At 39.1% G+C, this 13,190-nt stretch overlaps 1 protein-coding gene across 3 annotated transcripts in view; it reads right to left on the bottom strand.

Moving 5' to 3' along the window:
- Nucleotides 1-3,679, bottom strand: part of Acf (ATP-dependent chromatin assembly factor large subunit) — a 74,335-nt gene extending 70,656 nt beyond the window's left edge. For all 3 annotated transcript variants that reach the window (XM_083118835.1, XM_083118837.1, XM_083118836.1), the window contains exon 1: nucleotides 3,111-3,679. In XM_083118835.1, coding sequence (XP_082974961.1) covers nucleotides 3,111-3,223 — 113 coding nt within the window. In that variant the 5' untranslated portion in view covers nucleotides 3,224-3,679. The remainder of the gene's footprint in view (nucleotides 1-3,110) is intronic.
- Between the last annotated feature and the right edge of the window lie 9,511 nt (nucleotides 3,680-13,190).

Below are 13,190 nucleotides of genomic sequence, written 5' to 3'. Positions count from 1 at the left end.
AAAAATGGCTGCACCAGGAGAACAAAAGACAATAAATTTTTTTGGACATTGGTTTTGATATCTAGAAACATGTACAAACCTATGTACTAAAAAATGATTTTTTTTTACCTAAAATGGTCATGCAACCACCATTGGATGGTTTGGCATGGAATGACCCTCTAATCAAAGTCTTCAATGCCAGGCTTCAACGACTAACGATAGTCAAGTAACGAAGCAACAACTAATGCTCTGCAAGTAACGAAGGAACAGTGTGGCAATGCTGTAGACAGCCCAACAAATGCCGAACGTCACTTGTTCATACCATCAAACATGGTTGTTATGTTTATGTATGAAGAATGATTACGGTAATGAAGAACGTAAGGTAAAATTTTAAAACGCGGGAAACGTTTGTAACTCATTTATTCTGTAATTGTTGACATTCGTAGTTACCTATTCTACATTGCGAAAGGTTGTTTAACAAGGGATTTAGCTTTTTTTAACAAAAATAATTTCAATTTTCGAGATATCGAGTAATTAATCTTCCTCGTTTTCCCCCTTTCGTAGGTATTTTTCAGTGAAAATGAGTGCTAATGGAACCTAACCTAACCTTGTAGGCATACCTCGTCCCCGTGATGGTTCGTTGGGCTAACGTCAATGGTTTGTGGGGCTACCCGTGGATGGTTGACGGTAGCCCCAAAACTTCACAATAGCCCCGCGAACCATCACGGGGACAAAGTTTGGTTAGGTTCCATTAGCACTCACATACAAACATGAATTAACAGTGAAATAACTTGACCGATGAGAGAGAACACTTGTACGCCTATCACAAGTCGTCCCAAGTTCCTTTTGTTTTATTGCAATTTCATCCTGCTACGAATGCAATTTTTACATGGTTCAATTCCGATGTACGTCTGTTAACACATACTGGGGAGTCTTAGCGATTACTTAAGGTTTTGTTCAATATATGCTTTCATGGATAGGTTTGGTTCCCTTAGCATTAAAATAAAGTCCCAAAATGCATTCTACTAAGGTTCTGATTTACTTCTACATTCATTCCCATGCTTCTACGATATATAACGTTGCTTGTCGATGGAGAATGTCTTGTCCATGAGAAGTGCATGTAAGGTAATTTTCAAGTTGATTTTTTCCAACATAAATTACCTTTTTCGAGTGACAATGATTTCCAAAATTCTACGATAATTAGTCTTTGTGCTAGGAGAAATCATAAAACAATCGGAACCGTTACCGAAAATTTTGCCGAACGCAATTGTGCAACATATATAGACGTAAGTGTACAATTTTTACACGTGACCCCCAAATCTTAACTCCAGATACGTTACCAGAACTGCATATTTAGTGAGTATAAGAAGTAGGAAAGGAATTGTAGACATTCTCTATATTGTGCAATCAAACCCAAGAAAGACTTTGTCAGGCCATGTAGTTCCTAGGAGAGAGAATAGAAAAATTACAGGATCCTTGTTGGGAAACCTGCATTCAAGAAGCCTGAACAAGGATTAAGATGGACTGGAAAGAAATTGGTTAATATGATCAATAGTGGACTGATGTTGGTCTGACCAAGATAGGGACAGATGGAAGACTTATGTTGCTGTTTTTACAGGGTGTGCTGTATTCAACTTTTTGTTTCGGTAACACTTTACTATACCGGAGACAGATTTCTTCAAATTTACAGGAGAAAGTACTTACACAAATCATTTTCTGTAGCGTTGTTGAGGTTCGGGAATGTAGTTTTGATCCATTTTAATGCGACTGCATGTGGTTTTCTACGAAAATCTATTTCCGACGTGCTATTGCTGCTGCTACAACATGACGTGTCGAGGATGAGTCGTGAAGTTGTTGCCGGGTGTGGAAGATGCCGTGGAATTTGTAATTCCGATGTTGTCCGTATATGCTAAATTGAACGAAAGGAGTGCTAATGGAACCTAACCTAACCTAGTAGGCATACCTCGTCCCCATGATGGTTCGTGGGGCTATTGTATGTAAGAAATAGACATTATTTTCGTTAGAAATCCATTACTTCACCTAAAGAAATGTTCTGCAACGCAGAATAGTACGTTAGCAATGTAAAAAATTGCTAAATAAATCATTGATAGGTGTCTCCAATATAGTAAAGTAGTACCCATATTCTGCATTGAGAAACATGTAGAATATGTGTACTAATGGAACCTAACCTAACCTAGTAGGCATACCTCGTCCCCATGATGGTTCGTGGGGCTATCGTATGTAAAAAATAGACATTATTTTTATTAGAAATCCATTATTTCACCTCAAGAAATGTTCTGCAATGCAGAATAGTACGTTAGCAATGTAAAAAATTGCAAAATAAATCATTGATAGGTGTCTCCGGTATAGTAAAGTAGTACCTTTGTTTCTATGTCCTGTGAAAATTTACATTATGTACTATTCTAGTGTAATATGTATTACTGTTGTGTGTTAGTGCATAAAAGCTGCTTTTCAGTGCGGGTCCAGTATTGGTAAAGGAGAAATATGGGAACTCTAGATAAAAAGTATGGTGATTATTGCACAATGACATAAATTGCCATCAGTCATTTCATGCAAATTACATGTGCTAGTACAATATTATTACATGCATATATTACTTTATATTACATTTTAGAATCCAGGAAATTTCACTGTGCCATGTCCAACTTCTCATGTAAAGTTAATAAATACAATTTGCATCTTGATTCTGATTACCACACAAGTGAATAGCTTTCATTTTTCTACACTGCTCCTTAAACTTATACTTACACGTGAAACATTCATTTGCATTAATTTATGAATGAAATACATGAAAAAGTTATAAATGGTAATTTGCATTAATAATTAATTTATCAACTGCATTTCAAAAATCTTCCTAGAATGTCTCGTAATGAAGAAATGCACTCCTCTGAAGAACAGTAATCACCACCGGTTCTGTATCAACAATATAATTTAACAAACTTCTCCCGTTAGTCATGACCTCGATCGTAATGGTCCAGATCTTGACACTAGTCTTAAGCCTACGTAAAGACTGCTCTTAACAGAATGCCATGCAAGGCTTATACCATCGGACAATGATGAGCAAGAGAACAGCATTATTGGACATTATACAGAAATTCAATGACACTTACTCATAATCCCTGAATATTTCATTCGTAAGCTTGCAATAAAATACTTCTTCATCTGGTTTCAGATCGGGCGGAGGTTTCCGTCGTTCAAATGGCTGTCTACGCAGCAGTGGCATGTTGAATTTTGGAGGGAATTAGCAAGATATCTTGTCACCGGATATTTTCAATCGTGTTTCAGTTCGATACACAGCTGTAAATTATCACAAACATGTGAATTATGAATGTACACAGATAGACACAAGATCAAAACTAGAGAGACACTGATAACAAACTGTAATTTTCTTCTTGCAATTACACTGTTAAAGCAGGTTTGCACCAACGTCCTGACAAAGCCAGTGTCAGCATAACGATTGCTCGCAGAAAAGCGACCGAGCACGTTATGACCTAAGAGTCATACAATAAAGTTAATCTTTGAAAGTAAGTGTAACAACACGAACTGGGAGTCCTTAAATAACACTTCGATACTAAGAAGCTTTTTGTGTAAAATCTGAAGCAATAATTTTAAATATTTTACGAAATATTAATAAATTTCCGCGAGCACATAACACGCACTACTAGATGCTTTCTCTGGAAGGAGGAGCTTCCACAATCCAGCTACATGATTGGTTTAACCCGCACCAGCATGCTCTACGAGAAAACAAAAGAGCAGAAAAAATACTACAAAAACCGCGAAAATTAACAGCGGACAAGTATTCTTGCTTATAAAAATAAAAATCTGAGAAAGCACTAGAAACAAAAGTGGAAAGAATTCTTCACCATTCTGAAAAGTAGTAACGACTTTGGAAGCATTATCTGTTACTTTACAGAAAAAATTTAAAATCATTCTTCTGCAGCGCACTGCCTCATTGCAGCAGTTTACATGCGCAAGGTAATTTCATTATGATTACACAAACTATTAATTCGGATTCTTCAGTTTCAGGGTCACTCTTTTCTGCATAAGACACCTGCTACCCCTCCCCCGTTCCCAGTGACGTAGCTGGCCGAAAGGAGTGGGGAGCAATGGGGCGGTCGCCCAGGGCGTAAAACGAGCGTACAAGAGTGCACCCTATTGAATTAATATTATTGTCAGTTCGCTCGCGATACAATCAATTCTGTAAACGTTTCTTCGTATAGCTTATTCATGATGTAATATACGAGATCCGCGCGTTTGAAAATCTGGAAATATGCGTACACCAGTGCCAATGGCGTGGCAGCAAAACCCCGCGATGCGGGGTGGTCGGTGTAGGGGCCCCGCAATGCGCTTCCTGCACTTGAAATTTTGAAGTGTGGCTTACGATTAAAAACAAACTATTTACGAAACAGATTGTGTTAACAATGACACAATTAAAACTAGTAATTCTTTAAGGTGAGCACTACATTTATTTATTTATTTACTGTCCGTGAAGTTAGATTTCAGATTTCGCTATATTATATGAGTCCACGGGCACCATAAATAACTTCACGACTCGTTGTTCATTATTATTCATTTTTAATGTGTGGGGTGTGGTCGAGTGGGTTTCCAGCCAGTAGCATATCATCAGACAATGCAGGCCCGTAGCTAGAGGGGGGCAGGGGGTGACTGCTCTCCCTGAGAACCTGCTTTGCCCGCCCCCCGTTAAAAAATACGGAACACATTCCTACCTGAAATTCTCAATAATCTTTACAATTATATCATGTGTTACTCTAGCAACATAACAAAGACACTTATTGATTTTGCGATTTATTAGGGTGTATGGAATTCCGTATAATGTCGTATCATGATTGGGGGGAGGGGGGAATTCCCTTCCAGATTCAGTTCGGAAAATGATTTCGCAATTTTCAGTATCTAGAACAGTTGTGACATTTTGAGTAGTCTTGTATTAAAGGTGCCTAAAGGTGTCGAATGTTTTTCTTAGATGTGTTGCCATCAACTTGAAACTGCTAAAACTTTTGTTTGACGTGGATATTTAATTTTTGTTACTTATCGTTGCTTTTCTGCCACTTCTAGCTAATCGCAACAATGAGTGATGACGTGAAATTGATGAAGAGACACTCATAAACAGTGCCGCAAGCACAAGGGGGCATTGCCCTCCCCCCGACCTTGGACGGAAGTCCATTCTAGGGGAAGCAAACATTGAAGTAAGAAAACAAGACTAGGAGAATCTAAGAATAGCAGGACAATTGGATACTCATGATGGAAATAGTTTTTACGTGTTCCTTGCTTTTTTCTTCCAGACGGCCAAGGGCACTTTCAAGGGGCACAGAGGGACAATTGCCCCCCTCCATTTCAAATTCTATACAAATAAAATACATTTCGTAAAATTTTCTTGCTCGCTTCGCTCGCAATAGTTACTGTTCTTATAGTCCAAGTTCATAGCCTCAGATATGGGGCGGCGGGAGTCGGTCCTGGGAGCCAAACGATCTATAGTAGAAATAAATGTTAAAGAGAATGCCATGGCGCCCCCGTAAAAGTTATTTTCACCCTATTCAAACAATTTCTTTCTTTGAAACTTAATATGGAATATTAATGATGACACTGTAATCCAAGAAGTCATTGATCAATCAAGGGATTCCTATTTGTTTGTCAGGTGTCAAACACATGTATTTCACCTATAATTCACACAATATTTTGCAAAATGGTTAACATAACCAGTAGGCAAACATTGTCTTTAGTGATTCAAGAGTCTCCCCTTTGAATGAAATAGAGTCCGTGGTGGACTAAGGGACCCATGTTTTAATATTCTAGCAAGTACAAAAAAATGTACTACAAATTTTTACACAATTCATCAAAGTGTAGATAATATGTAACCATTATTATTTAAGTAATTCTATTTTTCTTGCATAACACAACACAATACTGTTGTTGGATTCACGTTAGATTCCTTTGTGAGTAAAAACCTTGCATACTGGAAACCAGGCGCGGAGCGTCCATGTAAGCCGTGTAAGCAGGGCTTACACTTTATTCGTTCTAGTAAAATGTGTGTGTAATTATATGGCAAAATTCCTAAAAACTTCAAAGTTCAACTCGGCCTTATACCAGTCTTCGAGATCCTGTTTGTTAGATTGCAACACTTCAGCACCAGGGGCCACATGGGAACTCCCGCCTTCTGCTTGCGGAAAGTTGTAAGCCGTCTGAATGTTGCCTTACAAATTTCTGACCGCGAAGAAGCAGTGCCTACCGTATCTGGATGGAGAAGAGCAAGGAATATAGGGAGAAGAGCAGGCCAAACCCTAGGTTTGTAAACCTACGGCCACAGGCTTACAGCAGCGTGGCAAACCTCATGTTTAGAAAAAGTGTTGTTCATGGACGTCCGCAGTATTTCTTTCCACCAGGGAGGATTAAGCAAAGTATTTTTTTCTTCAGGGGTTGGGGTAAACTAGGTATATTTCCCTTCTCAAATTATACTAATTCAATTTGAAGTTAACATTTTTCTGCAACGCCCTTACAATAATTAACAATTTGATGCAACTGAAATGAAATTGTATGTGTGAAAATGGTTGACATTCATTTTTCAGGAAGTGCCTCCTTGCCTTGCCCCTTCTGGACATCCATGGTGTCGTTTAAACTCAAAAATTATGCTACATACTACTAAATTGTTCTGTGATTTTCATATTAACATTAATTTATAACAAAAACATAAATATAAATTCGAATGGTTCAACCAACGGCATGGGTTCGACGTTATAGGTGAAAAGTTTGAGAAAATTCAGCCACAACGAAAAGTGGCCCTCTTGTTTTATTTATATCCCCAACTTACAAACGACTTTTTAAACTTGTGCGAGATTTAGCACCATTATGCTTGGGTTGGCTTCACTGAATAAGCGCCAGCGAGACACAGGTCCTGCAAGAGGAGGGGGGGCTCCAGCGTTGTCGGGTGTGAATGGTTGACTGCAAAGGAAATTTGAGCCGGTGGTGCTTCAAGGGAACAGGGAATTCTGAAGCAAAAATCTAACAGGAAGGGGAAAAAGGAGAAACCTAAAAATGAGCGGGATACGGGAAAACTAGATACACATTGATGTGCTAAATTGTTGTTTCTGTTTTTAGCTTGTAGGAGAGCATAAACATCAAAACTATTATGATCTCTGTTTTCCGTTTATGTATGAACTCAGCTGGTAATAATTGAGCTAAAAAGTGCAAAAATAAATAAATAAATAAATGTTAATGAAAGCTGAAGATTGAACCAATTTTACAAATCTCATGTCAAATGTGAACCAAATATTATTAATTACGTAGTTCGTGATTCAAACACTCTTCGAACAGCATTCGAAAAGCCTGTTTATGATCTTTTAGGTGCTAGATTTGCTTTTACAGTATCCTAAGAAAGCACTTACATGTCCTTTGATAGAAATGTCTAAATATGTTCCTAGAATTAGTGAGCATTTCTTTTATAATTAATATTGTATTTTGTTTTACTAAATATAAGGAATTTTAAGGCAAGAGAGGGAATTTATTTATATCCGAAAGGGATATTCCCCTTACAGTCCGAAAGATCACTGCTTTGAGCAGTGACCAATTTTGGATCTGGTTTCTTTTTGTTTCCCTGTTCTTGTTGTCGAGGTAATGCTGTCGGTCATGTGCTGTGGTGTGATAGTGAAGTGCATTATGAAATAAAATGAGTGTGATTGTGCGGTGGGGTGGAGAACTTGTTGAAGACGCCATTTTACAGCAAGGATTTTGCTGCCAAGAAGAAACTTGTGGATGTAGGTAGGCCCACCCCTTCCTTCTCTAGCAGGCATAGTAACAGAAACGAAAAATAAAGTGAGCCGATTTTGTGATTCAGGGTACGAAGCTGATACTTGGTTATGCGGTTGTAAAAAGTATTCAGCACTTTTCTGTTTTCGTTTCTTTATTATTATTATTATTATTATTATTATTATTATTATTATTATTATTATTATTATTCATTTCATCTAACTTTGCATATTTTTTATCGTTACGTTACTCATTGTGATAGGAATAAGACTGACTTAATTATCAGTTGAAATGTAGGAGATACACAGCCTAGCAAAGAAAACACCAATCCCAGGGATTTATCCAGAATTTTTAATTTGGTGAAATATTTCAGGAAAGTGTTCTGAAAAAATGAGGGGGGGGGTCGATGTGTGTGGACAAATCACTAACCATGTCAGCCCAAAAATAAGCACAACGGGAAATAACCTTCATCATGATAGGCTTACATTGTTGGAAAAGTCACGCTCCGCCACTGCTGGAAACTAGAGGGAATCATTATGAAGCATGATTTATAAAGGGCTCCCTTAATCAGTTCTGCAGAGAGGCCCAAAGCTGTTGGTATACATATTAATCATCTATTTAACATTATGGACCTGTAAATATCAAGTAGATACAGTCTCTATTAGCTTATTTATGTTAACCTTATATTCTTTGCAGTGGCGTGCCCAGGATTTTCGAAAGGGAGGGGTTACGTCTACATTTTTAAGCAGTCAGTCCTCATTTTGCCATATTTTCCTGCCTTTGACGTTCTTTTTATAAAATATTGGACCAAAGGGGGGGAGTATAACCCCCCAAGAGCCCGCCTTGGGCACGCCACTGATTCTTTGCAAATATAGGAAGATCATTTTCGAAATATTGCTATTTGATGTTGCTCGAAGTTTTTATTGTTCGTTACACTTTCAAGATATCATCTCTTTTCTGTTATTTATCTATTTTGGTGGAGGGGGCAAGTGTCTCTGTGTACCCTGCTATATCTGCCAATGCGACACAATATATTAAGAAATTGCCCCCTCTAGGATTGACTTCCCCCCCCCCCTTACAAAGAATTCCTGGCTACGAGGCTGAGACAATGTCTGCGTTATAAGCAGGGATGAACTGGCTCAGCTAGAGGGGCCCCGATAACTTGACATGTGAGTCCTCTGAGAAATACTGAATTAATTAATTTGTTTATAACCATTGATAGGGGATGGGGGCACACTCATACCTTCATACGCAGTTTGTCGTAAACTTATACAGGGTAAATTGTCTACAGTTATTAATCAAGCAAGTTCCTCAGCCACGCAATAAATAGTCAAACTTCGTAGCCTAATTCATGGACTTATACTACTACATTAGTTTTAAGCGGCTCCAACTTTTCTTAATATTTAAATGAGGGTTAATGTGAATTTTCTACATTATCCACACCTGTCAAGTGTTACACTTTATTTTTAACTAGCTGATCAAGGTAACTTAATATACTATAAGGTAGCGCCATCCGAAAATTGCCGATCATGCACGAACGCGTGACGTCATGTGGGAGAATCGGTTATGCTCGGTGCCCCTTCGGTTATGTTCGTTCGGGGCTTGGCAGAAGCAAACGGCCGCTATCATTTCTATGCGAGTTTCAGAGAGGGAAAGTGTTTCATTACTTTGAGGGGTAAATATTAATTATCATACTTCGGGATGGTATTGAGGTATTCCTTTAATGATTAGTAACATAATTAAAACATGCTACTTTTAAAAGAGGGGAAAATTGCACATGCAAAAGTATTGTAAAAATTCATTTTTCTGAATCATCATCGATATATTACAAAGAAGGTTGTCCGTGTTCTAATTAGAATTTCAGATTTCATCATTTCATAAATCGTATTATGATTTTAATAAGAAACGTTGGATGCTAAAGAAGAATTGCATAGTGAAAGAGTTACAAAGAAAGAATTGATTGACAGATTTGGTTTATTTTTGCTTTTCTGTCTTTTTTAAATATGAAAGGAAAACCCATAAGAGGTAGCCCCTTCGATCTCTTTCTTTGTTTCCACAAACCGGCCTCCTTGGCGTAGTGGTTAGCACATCGCACTTCAACGCCAGAGGTTTGGGTTCGAATCCTGGCATGGGCATGGATGTTTGTGAGTGTTCATTCATCATTTCATCACTCATCACTATCTTCGCAAATTAGCCAAAAGTGGCAAAAGAAGCGAAGTAAAATGAAGCAAATCAATCAATCAATATTTGTTTTCACATATACTATCACATTTACTAAATTCTCAATTTTCCCATTAAGGACAAGTCAATATCTTTCCCGATTGGATTCGAATCCGGGACCCCTGGCGTCGAAGCGCGATGTGCTAAGCACTACGCCAAGGAGATCGACAGAGGCCCCCGAGGTATACTACGGGCTCACAGAAAGTCACAGGAGTACTATCGGATTATAAATTATGGATATTAGAGTTTGGATAATAAATAAATAAATTATATAATATATAGTGTTGCCCACGAGACGAGACTTTGGCCTGTCTCGTCTCGTGAAGTCTCCTGGAAATGCTGTCTCGTCTCGAAAATATTCGTTTGTCTTATGACACGTGGTCAATCTCGTCTCGTCTCGAATTTTTAAAAGCCTGTCCCGTCTCGTCCCGTGGGCAACACTAATAATATATAATCTATAAATAAAAAACACCCGTTCTTTATTTATAGAATCTCAAAGAGAGCGATAGTTTGCCAAACTAAAAAAATAATCCTATCTTGTTCTCACGATAATAAAAATAGAAGGCATAATAAAAAATAAATTGGTAACTATAGATTGACCCAGAATTGAATAAGCTGAATTTTGATGTAACTCGTTTTTATGTGGTTCTACTGATTAACTTTTAATTGGAGTCCAAACTTGAATAACCGTAATTTCTAATGCGATAGTCCGGTATAATCTATTTACAACATTTAACACAACACAGTACAAATGCCTAATAGTAGTGTCACAAATATGCCTTTGACGCCAACCCTGATTTTTCGACCCCTCAGAAAATCGCACCGAAACCTCAAAAACTCACTTTCTCTCCCTGTTCCGCGCCTCATTTATTGCGCTGACGATGTTTCACGGCGCAGAAAAGCCGGTACGAGAGAATTCACTTTCTCGTACTTCAAGTACGAATGCACCTTATCGTAATTTTTTTCTAAGTCCGGGCCAAATGTTTATATATCGCGAGCTTTGTAAACCTCTCGCGAAAACGATGTGATATTTCTGCCACACACACATATGCGCGCGCTGGCGCCTCTCATTATTTTTTCCGTATTGTGACGCAAGCAAACAAACAAATAATAATATTTTTTTTTTTTTTTTTTTTAGGATTCCTGGCCCCTATAACCTCGCCAGGGTGCGTGGTGCCCAACCAAAAAAGTAAAAGGTTCTCTAACGGCTGCGGTTGTAGATAACCACACCTCTATAGAGTTTCACGTGTTTCTTTTTTTCTTTTCTCAAACTTCCATGAAACTCTACAGAGGACCTCCTTAAATGCATGCAACGTGTACTAACGACTCTAGTGTTATTTGATGTTGTAATATTTTTGGATATAGAGTTTTATTGTGAGATATAGATAAAAAATAATTATGTTTATTATAATATTTTCTTGATGAAGATGGAGAATGTATGTGTGTGTGTTACAAATAAAGTTGCATGCTTTTTTTTCTAGTGTGTGTGCATGTGTATGTGTGTTTTTGATGTTCGACAGCATCTGAAACGATAAAAAAAGAAAGAATTTTATTGTTAATTTTCTCGTGTAAAAATAACAACAAAATAATTTTGTGCAAAAATTCTGATTTGTCTCTCGTGCTATAGTGCAAAAACTGATGAAAAAAAAAAGATATTGTAACTGATAACTGATGAAATTGACATTTGTAACTGATCTGAACTAGTGAAATTCGTATTGTGCCATTGTAACTGATTGTGCTAGTACAAAAATTCCTTATTTGTGCAAGAAAAGATGTTAAAACCTGTTAAAACTGCTCTGTGACCCTCTCATTCTTCACGTCGTGGACGAAGGACTTCTCGGCGACCAGGATGACGCTGCATACGGTGTTCTCGGGCAACGGACTGTTGAACTCGCAGACGACCTTGATGTTGGTGCGATCGTTGACCACCACCTGCTTTCTCTTCGTCGTGTTGATGACGAACATGGGTCTGTGGGTTTTGAATTCGCTGGGAGTGTAGTACATGTCGACGTTTCCCTCGGTCACGCGTTTGAAAGAGGTGTAAGCTTCGTAAAGTTTGAGGTAATCGTCTTTGGTCATGTCGAGGTTGTAATTCTCGCGCGGGAACACTTCGTTCCTGCCATTCTTCAGATAAACGTTCTTGATCTTGCAGTCGTCGAACTTGCTGGAATCTTTTTCCTGATTGTTATCGCGCCCGGTCTGAAAAAGTACAATGACGAAATCTGGCATGTCGAACTGTATGTTGTTGAACTGAGTCGTCACGTCGAATTCCATGTGACTTCCCGACGCTATCTTCTGCACGCACTGGTAACCGTGAAAGTGAATCGGCACCTGGGGACTTTTCAAGATCTCCGCTTTGTACTTGAGGGCGTAGTTCGTTTCGTATTCCACGATCGGCATTCTCAACTCCATGCTCCGGATGACGCACTTGGCTGCTTCGGGTAAAGTGTTGGCTATCGGCGTGCCGTCTGCATTCAAGTTGGTGTATCGCATCAGTGCGTCGTTGTCGTTGGCCGCTCTTCGAAAGGTGATTCTCAGTCCTCCCTTCCACATGATCTCCTTGTAGTCCGAGAAGAATCCCGGCAGCAGACGCATGGGAAAGAGCACCGTGTGACTTCTCGTCGATATTTTGGTCCCGGCTTCGAATCCTCCCGCCTGATAGTACGCCGCGTCCGTTTTGGATAATTTCAACGTTCCCACTGCCGTCGACGTGATGCCTGGATAGTCGATTCTGTCGATGACGGTGTTGTGTTTCCTCACCTCCACCTGCGAGAACAGGTGAGGCACGAAGTTGTCCACGAGTATCAAATTTGCATTGGGCGGAAACGCGTCTCCGCTTTCCTTCTTCACCACGTCGAATTGAAGGTAGAGGTCCGCTCTGTGAGGATGAACGAACCCATCCCCTACATCCACGTCGTATTCGATCTCCCTGTTCGCTTCGTTGAGATTGGCGAACGTGCGACGGTTGGGAGGGAAAGATTGCAATTCGTAACTTTCGATTTGTTCCATTTTCACTATGCGTGTTATTTATTATACGTTGATCTCCACGATGGCAGTGGTCGTTGCACCTGCGAAATCCACCACCTCTCCTTTCTCGTTCGTCACCACCAACTCTATGTCGTCTATGCGGTTGCGACATACTGGAAAATAGATCGGCGAAGAGGGTGTGTAGATGATCGGTTCCATGAATTTGGAACTGGGTTTGAAAGTGG

Source organism: Lepisma saccharinum, chromosome 3 (genome assembly GCF_977018435.1).
Source record: "Lepisma saccharinum chromosome 3, izLepSacc3.1, whole genome shotgun sequence".
In the NCBI taxonomy this organism is placed as follows: domain Eukaryota; kingdom Metazoa; phylum Arthropoda; class Insecta; order Zygentoma; family Lepismatidae; genus Lepisma; species Lepisma saccharinum.
The sequence above is the reverse complement of the archived record's forward strand: the minus strand, read 5'-3'. Positions and strand labels throughout refer to the sequence as shown.